The sequence below is a fragment of the Neopsephotus bourkii genome, unplaced genomic scaffold (assembly GCF_033783945.1).
Source record: "Neopsephotus bourkii isolate Nb327-2 ecotype Australia unplaced genomic scaffold, CSIRO-AGI_Nbou_v1 NB_1825, whole genome shotgun sequence".
NCBI classification, from domain to species: Eukaryota; Metazoa; Chordata; class Aves; order Psittaciformes; family Psittacidae; genus Neopsephotus; species Neopsephotus bourkii.
In genome coordinates this window covers 13,240,720-13,260,472 of record NW_026902298.1, presented here as the reverse complement: position 1 = coordinate 13,260,472, position 19,753 = coordinate 13,240,720, and the positions used below count along the sequence as shown (strand labels likewise).

The 19,753-nt window shown below is 41.8% G+C and overlaps 3 protein-coding genes across 4 annotated transcripts in view; 1 reads left to right on the top strand and 2 right to left on the bottom strand.

The window, feature by feature from the left end:
* Positions 1–3,763, bottom strand: part of STARD9 (StAR related lipid transfer domain containing 9) — a 103,531-nt gene extending 99,768 nt beyond the window's left edge. For both annotated transcript variants that reach the window (XR_009723915.1, XM_061343411.1), the window contains exon 1: positions 3,631–3,763. Coding sequence is in view for 1 of the 2 variants with exons in the window: in XM_061343411.1 (XP_061199395.1) it covers positions 3,631–3,677 (47 nt within the window). In the remaining variant the exon portion in view is untranslated. The remainder of the gene's footprint in view (positions 1–3,630) is intronic.
* A 2,675-nt stretch (positions 3,764–6,438) lies between these two features.
* Positions 6,439–12,287, bottom strand: HAUS2 (HAUS augmin like complex subunit 2). The gene is made up of 7 exons (XM_061343584.1): positions 12,242–12,287; positions 11,599–12,149; positions 10,892–10,984; positions 8,673–8,742; positions 7,793–7,925; positions 7,080–7,188; positions 6,439–6,942 (listed from the first exon to the last, which is right to left on the bottom strand). The coding sequence occupies exons 1-7, from the start codon at positions 12,285–12,287 to the stop codon at positions 6,799–6,801; spliced, it is 1,146 nt and encodes a 381-aa protein (XP_061199568.1). The 3' UTR covers positions 6,439–6,798.
* LRRC57 (leucine rich repeat containing 57) lies at positions 11,782–17,905 on the top strand. The gene is made up of 6 exons (XM_061343413.1): positions 11,782–11,912; positions 12,739–12,915; positions 14,083–14,218; positions 15,510–15,778; positions 16,241–16,426; positions 17,023–17,905. Exons 2-6 carry the CDS (start codon positions 12,832–12,834, stop codon positions 17,062–17,064), a joined length of 717 nt encoding a protein of 238 aa, XP_061199397.1. The 5' UTR covers positions 11,782–11,912; positions 12,739–12,831; the 3' UTR covers positions 17,065–17,905.
* Positions 17,906–19,753: the final 1,848 nt, after the last annotated feature.

Sequence of the window (19,753 nt, the reverse complement as noted above, 5' to 3'; positions counted from 1 at the left end):
AACAGCTTCTGACAGACAGCCAAAAATAACATCACACTTCCCTTACAAAAGTCTAATATCTAATAGACCAAGCATTAAGATGTCCAGAAATAAACCATAAAGGGATTTCATCAGTCCCCAGCTCCTATTTAATACCTGATTATTACCTATTGCTAGAGTCAATATATAGCACCCATTCAAGATTCCATATTTCATCCTGAGGGGGGTGTATTTACACAGGGTAAGTGTTCATGTAACCACAAAGTAACAAATCCCTTTTAGTATGTAGAACAGTAAATGTATAATAAAACACTTTTTAAACCCATGTCACTCCAGGGAACATATTTGAGGGAATTTACTCCCAGGATAATGTTTTGGTGGTAAACAATCATTTGGTCTGTTACAGAAGGACTGATGGCATTATGAAGATCATTGGCTACAAGCTATTTAAAGTTTTGGCAAAGGAAAAACTTCTGCATTCTGTATAACTGTGCTCGCTTTATAACCATCAGGGATTATTCGTGCATAGGGGCTATCTGTCAAAGAATTCATTGTGATGGGTGCCATACGGGCAAGGAACAAAAAGACCTCTCTTTGCCTTATGCAAAATAACGAGTTGCAGATATGATTATGGTCTATAAAAAATGGAAACTTGGAACAGAAAGCAGGATTTTATGAACTCCTGTATTAACATTTTACCATCTGAATATTCTGTGAATTTTAAGATGCAAACCTGACATCTATCTGCCATTGTAAGTGAAATGAAAATAAGCAATGAGTAAGTTTGTATGATGAGCTAGAAACAGCCAACTAACCAGTTATAGTTTTTTCATGCAGCTTTTCAATTCTGGGGATTCTTGAAAAGTTCAGTATTTTTGGCTGGAACTGCAATTGTACACGTTACACTACTTCCATCCAGTTGAACTGAAATTTTCCTGCAGGAGGTTTTTCTTTTTAAAGCACCTAGGGGCTGTGACAACATGTTACCTGTTAGAGGCAATCACAGTATGAGTCAATAGAAAGGGCGGGAGGTTTGCCTGACCACAGTATGGAAGCAGTGTAAGCTGGAATAGAAAGTGCAAGCCTTTATCCCCACTGAGAACTTTAGTCCTTTCAATGTCTATAAGCCTTCAGATATTTGATACTTGCCTCAAAGTGACTACATTGGAACAATTTTGGTCATAGCTGGAAAGCAAGTTCTCACGTCAGAGCCCTCACAAAAATAAGTATCCAATCACCTTCACTTCCCATTTGTAAAATATAAAAGTCTACCTTGAAATGGTTTTGGTGGCTTCAGCTGTGGCAACACAGTATAAGGAATGAATGGCCTATTGCCTCTGGGGTCAAATACCATAAGACTGGTCTGTGCCTCCTCATCCCAGCTGTTACACTGCCACAGGTTGGGTAGATGGAATTACTTAACAGTCACTTCCCACATTATCTCTTGGGTTCCCACTCTCTCAATGTGAGCATTTCTCTCCCATGTGCAGGAGGCTGTCCACCTTTCTGGTCCTACCCCCTCCTCCAAACTACATTCTCTAGCAAACAGCTGGCCTACACTGACTATATTGAAGGCTTTCATGTCCACCAAACCCTTTCTGACAGTTACAGGTGCTGTTTAATACTGTAATGATGTATGCACTGTTACACACTATTCAGTGCTACCCACTGAGTAGAAACCATTAAGACATTCATGGTGCAGAGCTCCTCACCAAGGAGGATCTGGTGAGAGGGAAGATTACATCCCTGCCAGATCAGTCTTTGGCCTCTCTCCCACAACTGCTAAGAGCACTCATTTTAACTTATGTCTACAGGAAACCCTACTAAGCCCACTGCATAACTGCAAATAGGCAGCCAAATGCTATTGTGGGAGAAACAAACATGTCATTGACTGCATAATGAAATACATCACTGAGTCCGACTTGTAAATGCCTTCAGTCTCCAGCAAACTCTGCGGGACTGAAACAAATGGTCTAGGTAACTTGGCATCACTACCAAACTGTCATTTAGTGTTAATTCTTGTTTACTGCTTTTTATTTCTAGAGAGCATAATGACAACTTATTTAACCAGGAAATGCTAAGAATTACCAACAAAACAGAAGAAAGTAAAAATCAAATAGTATCTCCAACACCAAAGCAACACTAGGCAATGGAAGGTTAAACTCGGCTCACTTCAGTGCTGCAACTCTTCTTACAACATACCACTATCTCTTAAAAGCTGTTTTGTTCACAGCTGTACAATAAATCGGAACTGTATTACCCAAACATATTTTTAAATGAAATTATGGACAGAGCATTTTAAAATCAGTTAGCTTCGAATTAAAGGTAAAATACATTGAAAACTTGAAGATTATTTCCCACCTTTTCTATTAAGAGTAACAGGTTTGCTTTGGGTGAATTCTTTTAAATTTATTTTATTCAACACTTTCTGCTATGTTTTCTTGAAAAAAAATCAGAAATCCATTGACAAGTAAGAACTTCAGTCAAAAACAGCTTAGAATCAAAACCATTTCGGTTGGAAAAGGCCTTTAAGAGCATCAAGTCCAACTGTTAACCCAGCACTCCAAGTCCACCACAATAAAAACCAACACAGTATCTGCAAAATGTATTTAAAAACAAGTTCTGCAAATTAAGATCACATAAAATGAAACTGCTGTGCAACGCCAGCAGGTCAGACGTAATGTATCTCACGAAGGTCTAATGCTTGGACTAACACTTGATTATGGAAAATGAAGTAAGAAGCATGAAAACTGTAATTAGACAGCAGTGTCTCTGTTACATTCACAGAACAGAGTACTAAAACCATATTATGAATCCAGGCAAATGATAGATGCCAGTGCAGTTCTGGCTGAAAGACTAAGCTTGTTTTCTGGCAGGTCAACTCTTCAAGAACAATTCTCTGCTACATCCCAGAGTTAATTGTCACAGAAGTCCGTGCAGTCGGAATACAACACGAGGGACTCAACGCTTAAACATCAAGGTAGCATCAAGCCACGGACTGGCCCTCTCACTGCTCTTCAAGCCATTTCTGCCTGAAGCACTATAGCGTTTACGAGGAGTAAGTTACCAGCCTCTGACATTTTGGCTGCTTGCTTTATTCCTTTCCTGCCCGAGTTTCCAAAATCTGCGTGGTTTTAATTGTGCATTATATTCGGACAACACCACAGGTATGTGCTACGGCATCTTCTTGTTTGTGGGAGTTGTCCTCAAGCTGTATCCCTTAGCTTTTGGGATTTCCATTGGAGGCAAGTGAACTGGGGAGGTGAGCGGGGCAGAGCGACAATGGGAATATCCGGCTCTGCCTCCCGCTGGAAAAAACAGCAACAACAGAAAGGGAAGGGAAGATTCCCCGACACTGGATGACTGCGCTCCTCTTTGGGGGAGCTCAGGAAGAGGGAAGTCATCTGACAGCTCCAGTGGGAGGCTTTTCCAAGAAAACTTTCCAAGCTCTTTGGTGAGCGAGGAAACCCCTCGTACCTCCCCGCTAAGCTCCCGGCACCTCCGTCCGTCCCTCCCTCCTCAGCCCCAGCTAAGCTACCCCACCGCGGCGATCCAGTCCCCGGTGCCGGGACCAGCGGTACCCTGTCACCCCGCGCAGCCGCCCCGCTGCCGCCGGGACCCCCTCGCTCCCCCAGCCGCGCCCCGCCGCACCTTTTGCTCATGGGCCGAACCCGCACGGCCACCTTGACGTTAGCCATGGCTCGCCCGGTCACGCACAGCACCCGCGGCCGGCAGCGCCCCTGCCCCGCATCACGGCCCCGCCGCGGCGCCTCAGCGCCCGGGGAGGGGAGGAGCGGAGCCGGGAGAGGGCGGAGAGGAGGAGCCAGCCCAGCCCAGGCAGCCCCCGCTGAGTGGGAGGGAAGTCTCCCCGGGCGGAGAGGAGGGGATGGGGAACACCCCGCAGAGCAGCCGCGGCAGCCTCTCAGGCACCCAAAGAGGGGTTTTCCGACCCAAACAGGTCCGCCCGGGACTGTGATTGCAGGCTGAAAATCACCACCGTCCCCCGGCAGCACCACTAAACTGCCATGTGTAGCAGCGTAACAGCCTGGGATTAACTTCAGAGTTCAGTGCCCCAGCACCATTAAACGGGCGCTGCCATGAAGACACTAGCTAGGGACTACCCAAGAGAACCCCCTTTGTCTGACGAGTAAAGAACTGCCGGTCTAACCCAACGTTTGATCACTTTTCCTAGGAACGTGAGGGCAATCGGAAAATCAGCAGTGTTTAAAGTGCAAAGCATTCCACCTTTAATTAACAGTAATTTAAGGAAGGTGAGTATCCATCCCTTCCTTACTGGTGCTAAAGGAAAGCTCCCAAGCGTTTTAAATTCCTCTGAAAACCTCCAGTCTTCGTGTGGGTTGTATTTACGGTGTAAAACATAACGCTGAAACTTCCAAAGGACTGTAATTGAAGTCAATGTCAAACAATTGCATTAACAAAAGTAATATTAACCCCACAAAGTTACAAAGAAAAAAAATGCTTTCAGAATACTCTCCGTGTCAGCTACTGCCATTATCGTGAAGTGAGCATTGGCATAAACAAGATGCTCAACACAGAATTCCTGTTTGTTTTTTGCCAGTGTTGTTGCTCATTTTTAACTGGACTTTTTCTGGTTTTGCATTTCAAAATATGCAAAACTGATCTATATCTGAATATCCTATGGGAGTATTTAACAGACTATTTAAACAACTTGTTTAAATTGCCTTTCAACTGTACTATTAAGTACAGTATACTTTTAGTTCTCCTCATGAGACAATTTGCCTTAGGTTTCAGAAACGTTAGATGTAAATGAAAAAGATAACACAGTAGAGAACCTTCCAAAGTGAAGTATAGGATGGATCCCTTGAGCCCAACACTTTTGCCAATTCATGACCCACCAGCAAAATGTTAAAATGAAGAGATAGACAGATAGATAGACACACAAACAGATAGATAGAGCCATGAATCACTGTTTATTTCAGCAGGTTCATCAATGCCCATGGCAAGCAGGTTGGAACTGGATGATCTTAAGGCCCTTTCCAATACAAATCATTTTATGATTCTGTGATTTAATCATAGCAAAGAGTGAATTAGTACATCAATGGCAAATGGTATTAGCTAAATTCTACCACCTCCACAGTCAACTCTCCAGTAACGGATACAGTAAAAGAAGAAAATATGCTCAACTCGCTGGGACATGGCAAAACCACGTTTGTCTTCACCGGATTACAACAAACAACCTAACCAGAAATGCTTTCATCCGACTTCTGGAAGCATTATATTACAACAGTTTTGATTTGCCTGACCTAACTCATCACTGAAAGGCAGTGAGAGGTTAAGCTTGTGACAGATGCATAGGAAGTGATTCCCGAAGTCTGGATTCTGTTTCTTCTCATTTCACAGAATGTGCAAAGCACTTTAAATAAAAATGCCAGCTCCTCCACATTGTGTCAAGACCTTCGTTTCCACATCTGAAACTACATTGACATGGGACTTTGGACTCAAATCCTGCGATGACGTACAAGTGTTCACACAAAGAGCCCATTAAAGTTTGTGGGACTGAAACACCAGTTCATATTCTCAGATCCTATCTACTGACCTTTTGCTTGACTCAATCCAAATTGTGTCCATCCTCTTAACTTTCCTCAACAGCAGCAAAGACGAACATCAGCTACACTTACACACTACGCCAGAAAATGGTTAAGCTATATGCCTTGTCCGCACACCCAGCAGAATGATGTATTCTGGGGATTAAAATGGAATTCTCAGAAAATTTCAGCTGTAGAGTAGACCAACTACAAGTCAGTGAGATCAGAGTGTGCTCAACAAAGAGCCAAAGGTTTCTTCCTTAAATCTACCTTAAGGTTTTAAGCAATCATCAAACTATAGTGAAATTTGTGTGGTACTGAGCCACCTACTGGTCACTTCCAAAAAACAAAGGGCTCATTTTCAGACACGGCAATCAACTACAGGCTGGACATAGGAAGAATTCATTTAACAATAGGAAGGTAGAAAGGAATACATCTGCACCACTTCCAGTTTGCTCTGCATCATGCATATGAAACTGGACATCATCCAAAGACACCCACTATCCCAGTGACGTTTTACCAACAAGTCTTTTCATGATGTAAATGTCCGTAAGATTGCAAAATAGAACAATCAGTGCTTTTGCTAAATTCAGTCATACTCATGGAACAAGATTTTTATTCTAAGGGGGGGGGCACTGAAAATAGGCAAGCAACAGAAAAGAAGAGACTGAGCAATGTATTTATCACTACCACAGACATGTGGTTTGTCATGTATCACTGAGTCCCTCCCTGGTTTCCACAAAACCACATCATAACCATAATGACCTGTAACGTAAACCTAGTTTAATTTCTTGGCTGGAATTCCTGCAGAAGCCTAAGCTGAGATCCAAGACTTTGCACTGTTCTTTTAATTATACACTTCAGTAACAAAATAAAAAGTAAGAAACTAAGCTCTTGAAATCTAGTGCTTTTATTAAAGTTTTATAGCAACATACAAAATACAGCATATTATCAAGATCCTTACAGAAAACAGAGACACTATAGCAAGTGCAAAAGAAGTATCAAAACAAATGTGCATTGACAATACAGGCTCCAAGAGAATCTTGTCCAACTATTTCAAAGAGGAACTCCTTAACAGTCTTCTCGGTAGTCTGTCTTTCCATGAACTACAGCTCACGAACTGTTGTATAAGAACAGAAACATAACTACCTACAAAATCCCCCTAAAGCACCACAACTCTGTTGTAGTTTTCACAGAAGACTGTAAAAAGGTAGTTCTTTGAATAGGCATCCTATTTGAGGAAAATGATTTCTTAGGTTACAGATAAGCCAAAGTCCAATTCAGCAGTACTGCAGATGATGTTGGAAGTTCTTTGAAGTTCTCTCCACTTCAGTATATTCTCTGTCAGCTCCCCCAGTTCTATCACAAGCAACTCTGTTTTTGTCAAAGCTGTCTCCTGAAGTAGAAAAGAGAAGGATTTCATCTCTATATACCCTGTCAATCTAGCAGGATACAAAACTGACCTAAGCACCCAAACAGCATTGAGTTCTTAATGCTGGAGGAGATAGAAGACCCAGTTCTTTTGCTACTCACCATATTATTCACCATGTTTGGTATCTGAGGGTTGCTTCTAATGGTCTGCAGATGGCTTTCAAGCTTCTCAATGAAAGTTACAGCCTCAGTCAACAACTCTACTATATCCCTGTAACAAAGAAAGAGCCCTTACTCAAAAGTTGTGGAAAACAATGAGGATTTAATACTTCCTAGCTCTTAATTCTTCACCACATGGGTTTTCTAACTAATTTCTCTGTAATGACACTTCTTTTGTAACTCTCAGCAACAAGTAGGGCAGGAATTACAGAAGTGGGTGTGCACTTTGTCAGTAACTACACTAGATTTTTTGATAATAAGAACTACTATTTTTTTTTTAAATGTACTGTACATATCTGGGAATCATTCACACACTTATTCTGAGCAAGGAAGACACCAAATGCTAAAGTAACAATTCCTGCCTATGGAGAAGCATAATGAATTTAAGATACCTGTTTGAAACAACAGATCACAAATTGTTTTGTAATCTTCAAAAGACCAATAACCTAAGCAAATATTCATAAAAATATGTACCACTACCTTTCTACAAACTGAGCAATGAGTAAACTACTAGCTTTTAGCTGAGGTTCTGCTACCATTTTTATTTGTATTCTAATCAATGGAAAAGTGAATGAAAACATGCAATTTTTACTGCTTATTAGTTCAAATGAATTGCACTCATGCAAACAAAGAACAATTATTTTCTATATGCCTACTTGTGGAAAGTAGCCTCAATAGGCAGGCTCTCTCGACATCTGGGCTTCAGCAACCTCTTTCTAAGAGCCCTCTCCTCCTTCAGTACGGCTTCCAAGTGTCTGTTCATATCTTGCATAATCTCACATTTTTTGCCTATAAAATAAGATCGCAAAGTTGAACCTACTGTCCTGCTAAAACAAGAGCAAGATTTCTTATGGAGAAAGAAATACAATCTGATCTCTTGCACTGGACAGTCTACATTCAAGAAAGAGATCATTAATCAGAATGACTTTTGTTAGAGCTTATAGGATTTAGTATCAGCATGCACCTCAAAGTCTTAATACCTGATTTTTACGGATACTGCTTTGTTAATTTTACTTATCTATAGTTTTAAGTAAATTGTTTGAAATGAAACCAACTTTTTAAGACCATAGCATAGCACTGCAGTATCACAATATACTTCACTAGCCTAACACAGTAGTAGCAAGCTACAATATTTTTAAGCATCCATCAGATCACACAAGAAATGAATCCACATGCTCCAAAATATCAAGTGATTTTAGAGGCATACAGATACAGCAAAAATACACTGAGTTACTGGAAAAGCAGCAAGTCAGCACACAGGCCAAGGGAATCAAATCAGGTTATGGATGATCTGGGAATTCCTGATGCTGCATTGAGCTGTCCACCCCCCCCCCCCCCCAGCTGTTTTGGATAATGAGCTGCCACAGAAGCGCAAGTTCAGATAGTATGGAAGTGTTCATTACAGGCCCATAAAGCACCTGCTACCCCTAATTAGCTGCAACGAATTCTACAAGTGGTATGTACTCAGAAGGTACATTAAAATGCTGATAAAGTCATTTAACACTCTTGTTTTTTCGAAGGTACAACTGCACTTACCTAAGTAAAAAGGGTGAGTAATGTCTGCTGCCTCCTTCTCCAACTGCAAGATTTCAGTTTTCAGTTTCATCTATAACAGTAACAACATCAAATGAAGATGCATTTTTAACCTACTTATCCAGATATTGTTGACCCTCTTGGGGTGGAAATGGAAAAAGCAGGAGCATGGGGGAGAGCACACGTATGGAAGACACCAGAGAGGGAGCATTTGCAAGAGAGCATGTTACTGTGCTCTCTGGAGTGTTACCACTACTTGGGGGGGGGGGGGCGGGTGGTCAATAGGAAAAGACTGTTTAGAAAAAGCTAAAGAATTTGGTGGCTTATTGGGAATTTATGTTGGAAAAGAGAGATTTTGCAATCCATTCCTAAACACAGAAACTAAGACCTCCTACAAAGCAGTTTCATGGTCTGCATTCTACTAAAGAACCTTTTGCAGCCCCAAGTTCCCTCCTTCTGGAGGGTCTGTGTTGCGTTGGGCTTTTTTAGCTGTGGGAGAAGCTCTCTCACGGAAAACTCCTAGCTTTAATTCTTTCCAATAATAAACCAGCACAAGAACAGCAGATATCTTCCTGTGGCTGAGTTTTGGCCATTTTGGCTAGATAAGAGATGACTGAGGAATGTACAAAAGAAGAAGATTATGATGACATGCCAGTCTCTCAGGACACACAGAGAGCTGCTGCTTTGCTTTTCTTGATCACTGATGAGAGGACATAAATAAACATGCTTCACTCATAGCATATTGACCATTTACCAGAGAGGGTCCTTTGTATGTGAAACCTTCCAACAAAGGATGCTAAGCAGCCACCTTATTGTGAGCTAGAAACTGTTCTTTCTGCCTATCAATACAGGATGATACCACCTGTTTAACCCATCCTCCAAAAAAATGGTGAATTTGTCACACTGCTTTGCAGCAAGCTGTAAGCAGCTGCAGTAAGCTGCTGGAGCCCACACTGTGTGACTTAAACACAGTTTTTGTACCAACAAATGTTCAGAAAACATCAACATAAAATACAAGCCAAGAGCCAATTTAGGCAGGAGGAGATGACTGAAGTTACCTCTTGCTAATCAACCAGATAGTCTAGTTGCCTATAAACACATTTTTGTTTACAAATTTTTTACCTGTTCTTCAGTTTCTTCACAGAACTTCAGGTAACAATCAAAGATGCAGGCTGCTGCATCTTTCCAGTTACATTGAAACCTTTTGTTTCATAATGTTGTTCTTTATGACAACTCACAGTGGGGAAAAAGTACCAACTGTTTAACAGCTAAACTGTTTAAAACCCCAAAACATGAAACAATAGCACATGGCACTCTGATACATCATCAAGTGCCACTGTCATGGCTTAACCCCAACTGGTAACTAAGTGTAATGGGGAGGAATACTGGGGAGGGAAAAGCCTAAGAACAGTTTAATAATTAAAGTACAATATAATACTAATACTACTAATGATTAGAATGAAAAGGGAAATAGCAAGGAGAAATATATAAAACTGAAAGGGGAAAAAAACCCCAACCAGACACATACCCCCTAAAAAAAATGAAGCAAAAAACCCAGTGAAGAACAGTGATGCAGAATGCAATTGCTCACCACCCGATGACTGATACCCAGCCTGTCCTGGGCAGCAATAAGCTCCTTCCAGCTAACTCCCCCAGTTTATACCCCAAGCATGATGTGCTGTGGTATGGAATACCTCTTCGGTTAGTTTGGGTCAGGTGTCCTGTCTCTGCTTCCTCTCAGCTTCTCACGCCCCTCCTCACTAGCAGAGCATGAGACTGAAAAGCCCTTGATCAGGGTAAGCACTACTTAACAATAACTAAACCATCAGTGTGCTTTCAGCATTAGTCTCAGACTAAAGCCAAAACACAGCTCTGCACCAGCTACCAGGAAGAAAATAACTTTATCCCCACTGAATCCAGTGCTGAAGCGTTGGATGCACACTGACAACAGTAAAGGCTGTACCTCATTGGATGCACACCTACAACAGTAAAGACTGTACCTCACTGGATGCACACCGACAACAGTAAAGGCTGTACCTCACTGGATGCACACCGACAACAGTAAAGGCTGTACCTCACTGGATGCACACAGACAACAGTAAAGGCTGTACCTCATTGTATGCACACTGACAACAGTAAAGGCTGTACCTCACTGGATGCACACAGACAACAGTAAAGGCTGTACCTCATTGCATGCACACCGACAACAGTAAAGGCTGTACCTCATTGATTTCAGCTCGCATGTTTGCCATTCTTTCCATCTCTGTGAATTTCACTAAGCACGGGGGAGGTCTACAGTTTAAATCCAGTGTCTCCTGTGAAAAGAAAACAATGGGAAAAATGCAGTCAGAGCAAGAACACATGCTGCAAAGCCACTAGATTACCTTTTAAGAATCTAAAGTTACTGTTACACTCTCACACTAAGGAATACAGAAGATTTAATCTGAAGAATTCATAAAATAGATGCGTTTTTTAGGGAAAATGAACACTAGCGAAAATAAAATCTCATAAAAGGCATAATGAGAGCACTCTCAACGACACTGGCTTGCATGCTGCTGGAACACACCACAGGGCACAACAAACCCCTTGCGTCTATGCTCCATGCACCAGAAGGCACGGTTATTCCTAGTAAGGAAAGCTGCCACCAGCCAAAACCATAAGAGATCCCACACTAAAAGGGAAAACTCAGATTCGCAATCAGTTACACAAACAGGCACACACTTCAGCATGTTCAGCACAGTCTCACTTCAGGACACAGCCGGCTCCACAGCGGGTAAGCACTGAGGCCTGTCAGGCTGGAAATGGAGGTCAGGCAGCGCACGCAGGAAAGCCCGGCGGGACACAGGGGCCCGAAGGGCCTTCACCACAGGCAACTTTTGCCACCCCGCTGCCGTTCCAGCGCGGCCCCCTCCAGGCCCTGGGCCGTTACCTGGGTCACGGCGCCCGCCGCCAGGCACCGCTCCAGCAGGGCGCTCACCACCGTGCTCTGCCCCATCTCCCAGGAACAGCGGGCGGCCGCGGCGCCCCCCTGCTCCCCGGCGGCGCCCCGCTCCTCGGCACCATCGGCGCACAGCCGCAGACTCAGTTCCAGCGGCTCCCGCGCGGGCTCAGCCTCCTTGCAGGGCCAGGGGCTGACGGTCTCCATCGCTGAAGAAGCGGAGCGCCACCGCTCCACCATTGAGGGTGTCCCGGAAGCCCGGGCGGATGACGGCGGCAGTGACCGGAGGGCGGCCGCCATGTTGGGTGCGGAAGGAAAGGGTACGGGTGTGCGTCCGGTTCCGGGGGGCCAGTGAGAGCTGTAGGAGCGGCAGCTCTGGAAGGGCTGAGGCGGAGCCCGCGGGACGGTGCCCGCAGCGGGGCGGCATCGCGCGGCTCTGCACAGGTAAGGTGGGCCGGGTTGAATCCGGCTGCGCCCCTGGCGCGTCCTGCGGTGGCAGGGTTGAGGCGGGGATAGCCGGGCCTGCAGCGGGTCGTTGCTGGCTGCATCCCTTTCCGAGGGTCCTGCTGACTCTCTTCTGGGGAATCCTTCTTATCTCGGCTGTTGGCGCGCTGTGTGAAGCTTTATTCCCCACCTTCCGGCCACAGACCTGCAGCTAATCCCTCGGCCTGTAAACCCATGTAGTTAGTGCTGGGGATTAAACGCTGCTGGAGTTACAGGAGATGAATGTCGTGTGTCTGCATCTGTTGAGTCGCAGCAAAGGAGTCAGGTCTGTACATGAAACAAACGTTAACAAAAGAAATAGAACTGTAGCATTGACAGCATGTCATTGCTGATAGATGCCATTAAAATCATGGCCAGTCGCCGTGGAGAATCTCTAGACGACTGGGCCCTGAAAGAGGCAAAATTAGGAGAATATGCAGTTTTCCCGCTTAGTTTTAACTCCTTGTATCATTTCAGTATTCAAGTTGCTGTAATGAAAGCACCTTAAGCCAGGTAAATCTTTTATGTTCTAGACTTTAGTTACGAGGCAGATGAAAACGCAGCAGTGAAGGGGTTCATTATGATGAAATGCCTGTAGTGTTTAAGACGATACACATAAAATGACAATTTACATTTGTTTTATCACAGATACTTCGGATTGCAGTTCTCTAGTGCAGGATAACTGAGAGAACCCGCCTGAGACTGTCACTCAAATTCAGGACGCTTGACAGAACTGTTAGGATGGGAAATAGTGCATTAAAGGCCCATCTGGAGACAGCACAGAAAACTGGCGTGTTTCAGCTGACTGGAAAGGGTCTCGCAGAGGTAACGTATCTGTAGGGGAAATGTGGCAGTTTGTGTGCATGACTGACACTTTGGGAGAGAAATTCCCCCCTCTGTCATAATGCACTTCATATGTATGCTTTTTGTAATTAATAGTGGATTAAATTATTTCATGAATTTGTTTTTTTTTCCTTTTTGCTTGATTTTTTTTTTTGTTTTTACTATCTTTTGATAGAGGATTTATCTGTCAGGGCACTTGTATGCTTATGAGCTTATGCGTTAGAGTGTGTATATGCTCAAGAAGTACTTGTTATGTTGTTGTGCTGTTTTAAAAAAAAGGCTGTAAACTTGAGGGGAAAACCTGTAAATTTTATAACTGTATCATTACCTAGAAAGATACTCCACAATTTGTCACGTTTATATACTTATGCGGCAAACTTCTTGAAGTTTATTATATTGGAAATTGTCTTGACTTTGACTTGACTGCAAAAAACCACAGAATGTGCTGGAATCATAAGTCAAGTAACAGTTCACAGGATAGCCAAAATAACCCTATATTGTGCTAATTTTCCAAGACTTCTGAAGTATCTTTTTCTACTATCCTACCTTCTCTCTTCCCTTTTCCTCTGCCTAACCAGAGAGAATCAAGATCACTGGCCTGTTGACCAGGTTTTTCTTTTTTTCAGCTCAGTGCCAAGTGCAGGGTAAAGTGGTACAGGATGTAAATAAGAAAAAGGAAAATGTTTTTCATAATTAATAAAAAAGGAAAGCAAGAGTAAAATTTCCCAGTGTGCTGAAATAAAAAGTTGTTAACTAGCTGTAGAATGTTTTTAAATGGCAGGCACAGTTCAGGGAAACACACAAGAGGATTAAAATATAACCAAGCTCATGTCATGGTACACTTCCTTCTCCCTTTTTTATTTAAATTCTTCGGATTAAAATCAACTTCCTAGATGTCAGACTGTCTCCTTTATATCCCTTTTCCTTTCCTCAGATGAAAAAAAATGTTTAAAAATATGTATTAAGCAAATTTGCCAGCTTAGTTGCACACTGGTGGTTGGGCATTCTGATACGACAGCATGTGATAACGGTACAGATTTCAGTTAAAATTCTAAGCTGTGAAATTTGAACATTCAGAGCTAAACATATCTAATACATCTAAATAACATATCTAACATATCTAAATGCTGTATTGTTTCTCCCCCCTAGTTTCCTGAAGATCTGCAGAAGCTAACAAGCAACTTACGGACGATAGACTTGTCGAACAACAAAATAGAGCTCTTGCCACCGCTCGTAGGAAAATTTTCCTTGTTGAAGAGCCTTGCTCTAAACAACAACAAACTGAGTATGTCTGCTCGTTAATATCTCTGTAGATTTTAAAAACAAGAACCTGATTTCTCTGATCAGAAACTAAATGTAATTGTTGAACTCTCACAGGATGTGAATGGGGAGTTTAGTCACCTAAACTGAAATCTTTGGGAATCATGTACAGGAGAAAAAAGTCCAGAACCATAAATTCTTCAAAACTAGTTGCCAACTTAGTTGTATTATCAGTTTTACAATGACATGTAAGTACTTAAAACCATAACGTTTCTGTGCTGTGACTTGTCTGATCTGAAATTACAAGTGTCTCATGGTGTAGCACTTGCACAGAGAACTGGTAAAGAAGAGCATCTGTAGAAAACATTGGATTTGAAATCCTATAGGGTTTCCCTGTGTAGGTTTGAATCCTGCTAGGTAAGAGGATGTAGCTCAGTGAGAGAGTGCTTGCTTCTCATGTAAGAGGTCCTGGGTTCAATCTCCAGCATCTCCAGCCTGTTCCACAGAGATTGAGCACCACTTCCTTTGACAGCATAATGAGGCAGGTGGTTTTCCCAGGGTGAGGCTCAACCCTTGCACTCCAGGTGTGCTGACCCCAAATGCGGGAAACTTGGCTGCATAATTTGTGGCTATTCAATGGTTGTGGCCATTCAGTGGTTGTTACTGTTTCTGTTGGACAAAAAACTAACTTCATGGAAAAATCAGATGAAGTGAGGAAACTAACTTTTTTTGTTTGTTAATTGTGTATTATCTTCCTTTTTGAAAACCAGATTTACAAACCTCTGACTCTGTAGTGCAGCTCAGAAGTGCTACAGCTTATGCACGTGTGTAGGTAGAATGAGGGATGAATGAATGCCAACAGAGCTTACCTGGTGAGGCTTTTATGCTGGCATGATACAGTATGAATTATCTGAGAACTTAGTTTTGAATAATACCTTTAAAGAGCTACACCTGAAGCTGTGAATTGTGTGGTCATTCAAATGTAATAGAATGTGTTGGCAAAGTGGTTGGTAAGGAGTACAGCTGATTGATAGGCTAAACTCTTCTGAGAGTGGTGTTTTCAGGATGTGATTTGAAGGTCTGCCTTATCTGCAGATTATTTTTAAGACACTTATGGAAGATGGTTAAAAAGCACATGTTGTCACTGGGCGTAACTTTCTGTGCAGGGATCTGTGCCTTCATTGGAAAAGGAATCCTGTGAGAAATTACTGTAATATAGCACTGTTTTCCATGTAGAAACTTACTTGAATTAAATGGGTATGGACACTTACTGCTCTTTGTTTAGGTCATCTCTTTGTTGTGTCATTTGTTTCTAGCTGCTTTACCTGAGGAGCTGTGTAAACTGAAGAAACTGGAAACACTACACTTGAATGGCAATCACTTGAGGCAGCTGCCGGCGGCGTTTGGACAGCTTTCGGCTCTCAAAACCCTGAGCCTTTCTGGGAACCAGCTTCGGACTGTGCCTACACAACTCTGTGGTCTTCGCCACTTGGATGTGGTAGATCTTTCAAAAAACCAGATCCAAAACGTGCCCGACAGTGTGGGAGAATTGCAGGCTATTGAACTCAATTTGAATCAGAATCAGGTCTGGTAACAGAAATATTATGGGCATGTAGATTTAGGATGTGGTCTGTCTTGGACTTAGTACATTCAGGGAACATAAACTCAAACCATCACAACTTTATAGCTAAAAGACCTCCCCATACTCAACAGAAATGAGGGATCACAACTAGAATTTTTGTACTGATGCATCCCACTTCCTGATTTGACTGACTGATAAATCCTGAACCTAGTCATATAGAAAATTATTTGAACAGTTCTTAGCAGGAATCTGATAAACATGTATCGGTTGCCTGTCGTCATGGAAGAACAAAAAGTTACATGGACTTTTGATTATTATTATGGTTGCTTACACATTGCTGTCAAGTACTTACTGTTAATGTAGTTTATATTTACAAGGTAATTGTTCCACATTAGCCTGGAACAAATCACTTGAAGTAATCATGGATTACTAATATTTTAATCTCATTTCTCTCTTTTCTACCAGATTTCCCAGATCTCAGTGCAGATCTCCCACTGTCCACGCCTCAAAGTGCTGCGTTTAGAGGAAAACTGCCTAGAACTCGGCATGCTTCCTCAGAGTATCCTCAGTGATTCCCAGATCTCACTGCTTGCAGTAGAAGGCAACCTCTTTGAAATTAAGAAACTCAGAGAACTGGAAGGTTATGACAAGGTTTGTGTCTTTCTTTCTTGTGTGTGTGGCTTTTTTAAAGAACCTTCTGGTGAAGTCCTTACTCAGTACCTCCTCAGAGTACTAAGCATTTATGCTGGTGAATAAAAGCACAGTCTGTTGGTATTGTCCCTGGTACTGGATTTGTAACTAGCCTCAGAAAGGAATTTCTGGAGTTCTTTAGAGATCAGCTTCCTCATAGGATTCAGGATCAGTGTTCTTTCGTCAGCATCTATTGAAGGGTAGGTGGTGATGATAGGCATGTCTTCACTTTGATGGGACAAAAAAAATGGATGATGCTTATTATGCAGCATTCTTAACTGTTTGCTCATGCTTAACCCTTGAGATTTGACTATTCAGCACTGTGAAGACTTGCTTTCTGGAACATTAATCTGAATTACAGCAAATGGCAGAATTTTTTGGAGTTTTTTTCTTTGAAATTAAAGCTCTAATGTTTGGGAGCTCTAAAGCTCTGTAGTATATGGGAAATTAAAGGATGCTTTTGATACAGGGTGCTTTTGAGTCTTGGAGCAGAAGCCTAGCTGCTTTCAATAACAATGAATCTTGTATTAACTTCTGAATCTTTGTTTTCTTTGTAGTACATGGAACGATTCACAGCTACAAAGAAGAAGTTTGCATGATCATTATTCAGACCCTGTGTATTGCCAGTAGAAGAGTTAGTGACTGAAGCAAGCATCTGTTTCACTGACTTAAATCAAGGCTGATGGAGAGTACTCCTTCTCTAGTAGTCTGATATGGTCTGTTAAGGCCACATTGAATAAACTTGAACTAGAGAACATGGGTATTGAACTGATGAACCAGTCCAGGGGCCAGTTTTGGGTTTTCTGTGCCACTATAGCTTTTACCACAACACATGTTCTCCTTTGTCAGAGCTTGTTCTTTCACAGAGAAAAGCGGAATGAGCTGGCTGTTGATCTGTAAGAGGATTATTTCTTCTGGAAACATTTTTCCATGATCGCCCATGGAAGTTCTACCACCAAAGCAGATCTGAAAAATTGTATGTCTTGTACCAAGCGCTATTCTACAGTGAAGAACTTTTGCAGCTGAGGTTTTAGTTTATAACCTAAGTTTTTTATGAAGCACAAATAATTGTGGCTGTTAAAAGTGTTTTATTAACTGCTTCTGGTGAACAACTCCTGGTTTGAGCATTCTTCATTCATATTCTACTGTACAGGCTTTCTTTTCCCATAAGCAAGAATTGCACTACAGTCCACTTAAGCTGTATCAAATAAAAGGTTCATCTTCAACACACTCAGTAAAAATGTAGATTGCTGGAAAATACAATACCTTTGCACTGACTCCTTGTGTAAAGAACAATGCTAAATGTTAGAGTTGTCAGCCTACGCTGCTGCCTTATTACCAAAAGCACCTAGAAAGAGCTAAAACTGTATGCAATTATGTAACTTATACTGAAAAGAAAAATGTACTTGTTTATTTTAGTAAATAATTTTCAAAAACTCAGTTCAACTTTATTTGGTGTAAATGCTGTTGTCACTTTAACAAGTAGTACCAAGTTATCACTGAAAGCTGTCACTTAGGTGCTCAGTTCCCTCAGTTGTTGGTAACAGCTGTACTTCAACTGCTTTGAGAAGGCAAAGGATTTGAGTACGTCAACGCTTTGTTGTGCATGTCAACACTGACAGTTCAGTCTGCTAACACAGTACACTGCACTATCAGGACAATGAAGTAAGAGCTGTACTAAGTCCACTTCTTGGCAAGATAAGCATAGATGTATCTATTCCTAATGAGATCATCTTACATAACTACCATTCTTTACTGAAGCTTTCCTACATGAAGTAAGAAAGGCATTTGGACACCAAGCTCCTTAACATTACTGGTGTAATCACTAATGTATTCAGTGTTTCATTCCATCTGCTGTTAAGAAAAATTGAGTTCTGTGCCAGTTATTTTCCTCCTGTGTAACAGCTGTAATTAAGATTAGCAATAAGTGGCTCTTTTATATGATGCTCAGATGTGTCTAGTTGCCTGCCCCTGTTGCTATCTAACTTCAATTCTTGCATAGTAATTGCTTTTGTAATAGCCTTTGAAGGAACATCAACTCCTTATTTTAACTTCAATTCTTACATAGTAATAGCTCTTTTAATAGTGTTTGAAGGAACATCAGCGCCTTACTCGGGTGGTGGATATGATTCACCATCATACAGGGAACTAGTTTTACTTAGGAACCCCCATTCCAGATGTTAATTTATGGAAGTACTAGCTTCCTGCAAGTAGCTGACAGCAGACAATGGTTATGAGACTACTTAGTTTTGTAAGACATAACTAGGGAAATGCTTGGAGAATGCAAACATTATCATAATGCAAGGCCCTGTATACTCAGAAATCCCTTCAGTTTCACCCCAAAAGATTCCAGAGATTAGGATGTGCAAACCTAGCTGTGAATAGTTTAAAGCCCCAGGCTTGTTTTAAATTTTTACCTCCTTCCACTTGATACCTAAATCCTACTTAAGTATTAGCTTTTCTCCCAGAGATTTGCTATGCATGAGACATCCATAGAAGAAAGCCCCTTAGCAGACTTCCCCTTTGCATTCACCATATTTGACAACTACAAAGAAACATGCCATCATCAATGTGAAGGCACCTGGCAGGGTTGTGCACTGGTTGTTTTTAACTGGAAATGTCTCTCATTTAACATTAGTTTAACCATATCCTTTTGTCTTTTTAAAGACATATAAGAACAGAGTGCAGGTCAGAACATTTAAAACTGATGCAGTTAGCATCACTATAAAACAAACAAAATCCCCAAACCACTCATGTATTTTATTTCAGACCTCTATCACTTGCTCTCCAATTTACTATTGCAGCAAGATAGATACACTTTTCATCTACCTATCCCATCAACATATTGGTAGTGCATTACTGTCTGAAGTGCAGCAAAGGTGAATTAGCAACTGCATGTCACTGCATTATGCAAACAGCAAACTGTGTCACCATAGAGCCTTCACAGACGAATGTTCTGCAACTTGCTGCACAAGCAGCACATGCTGCAGTTTATACATAGCTACCCCTGTGTTCAGAGGCTTAATTCATCTTTCATCGAGGACTAGCCTCACTTGAATTTACTCATTATCATCATTTAAGTGTAGCCATGGGACACATGGCTCAGAATAATAATTTATATTTTTTTTGCCACTAGTTACTGGTAGAAATACAGGAAATGAGAAGTACTGCTTCCAAGACACTCCTGGATACACTATTCTCTCGCAACTCAAAACTGATGCACATCAACGTAAGTTTGTATTTTGCCCCTGCCTTCTGCCCCCACAAGAGTGTTCTGATAATCTGAGG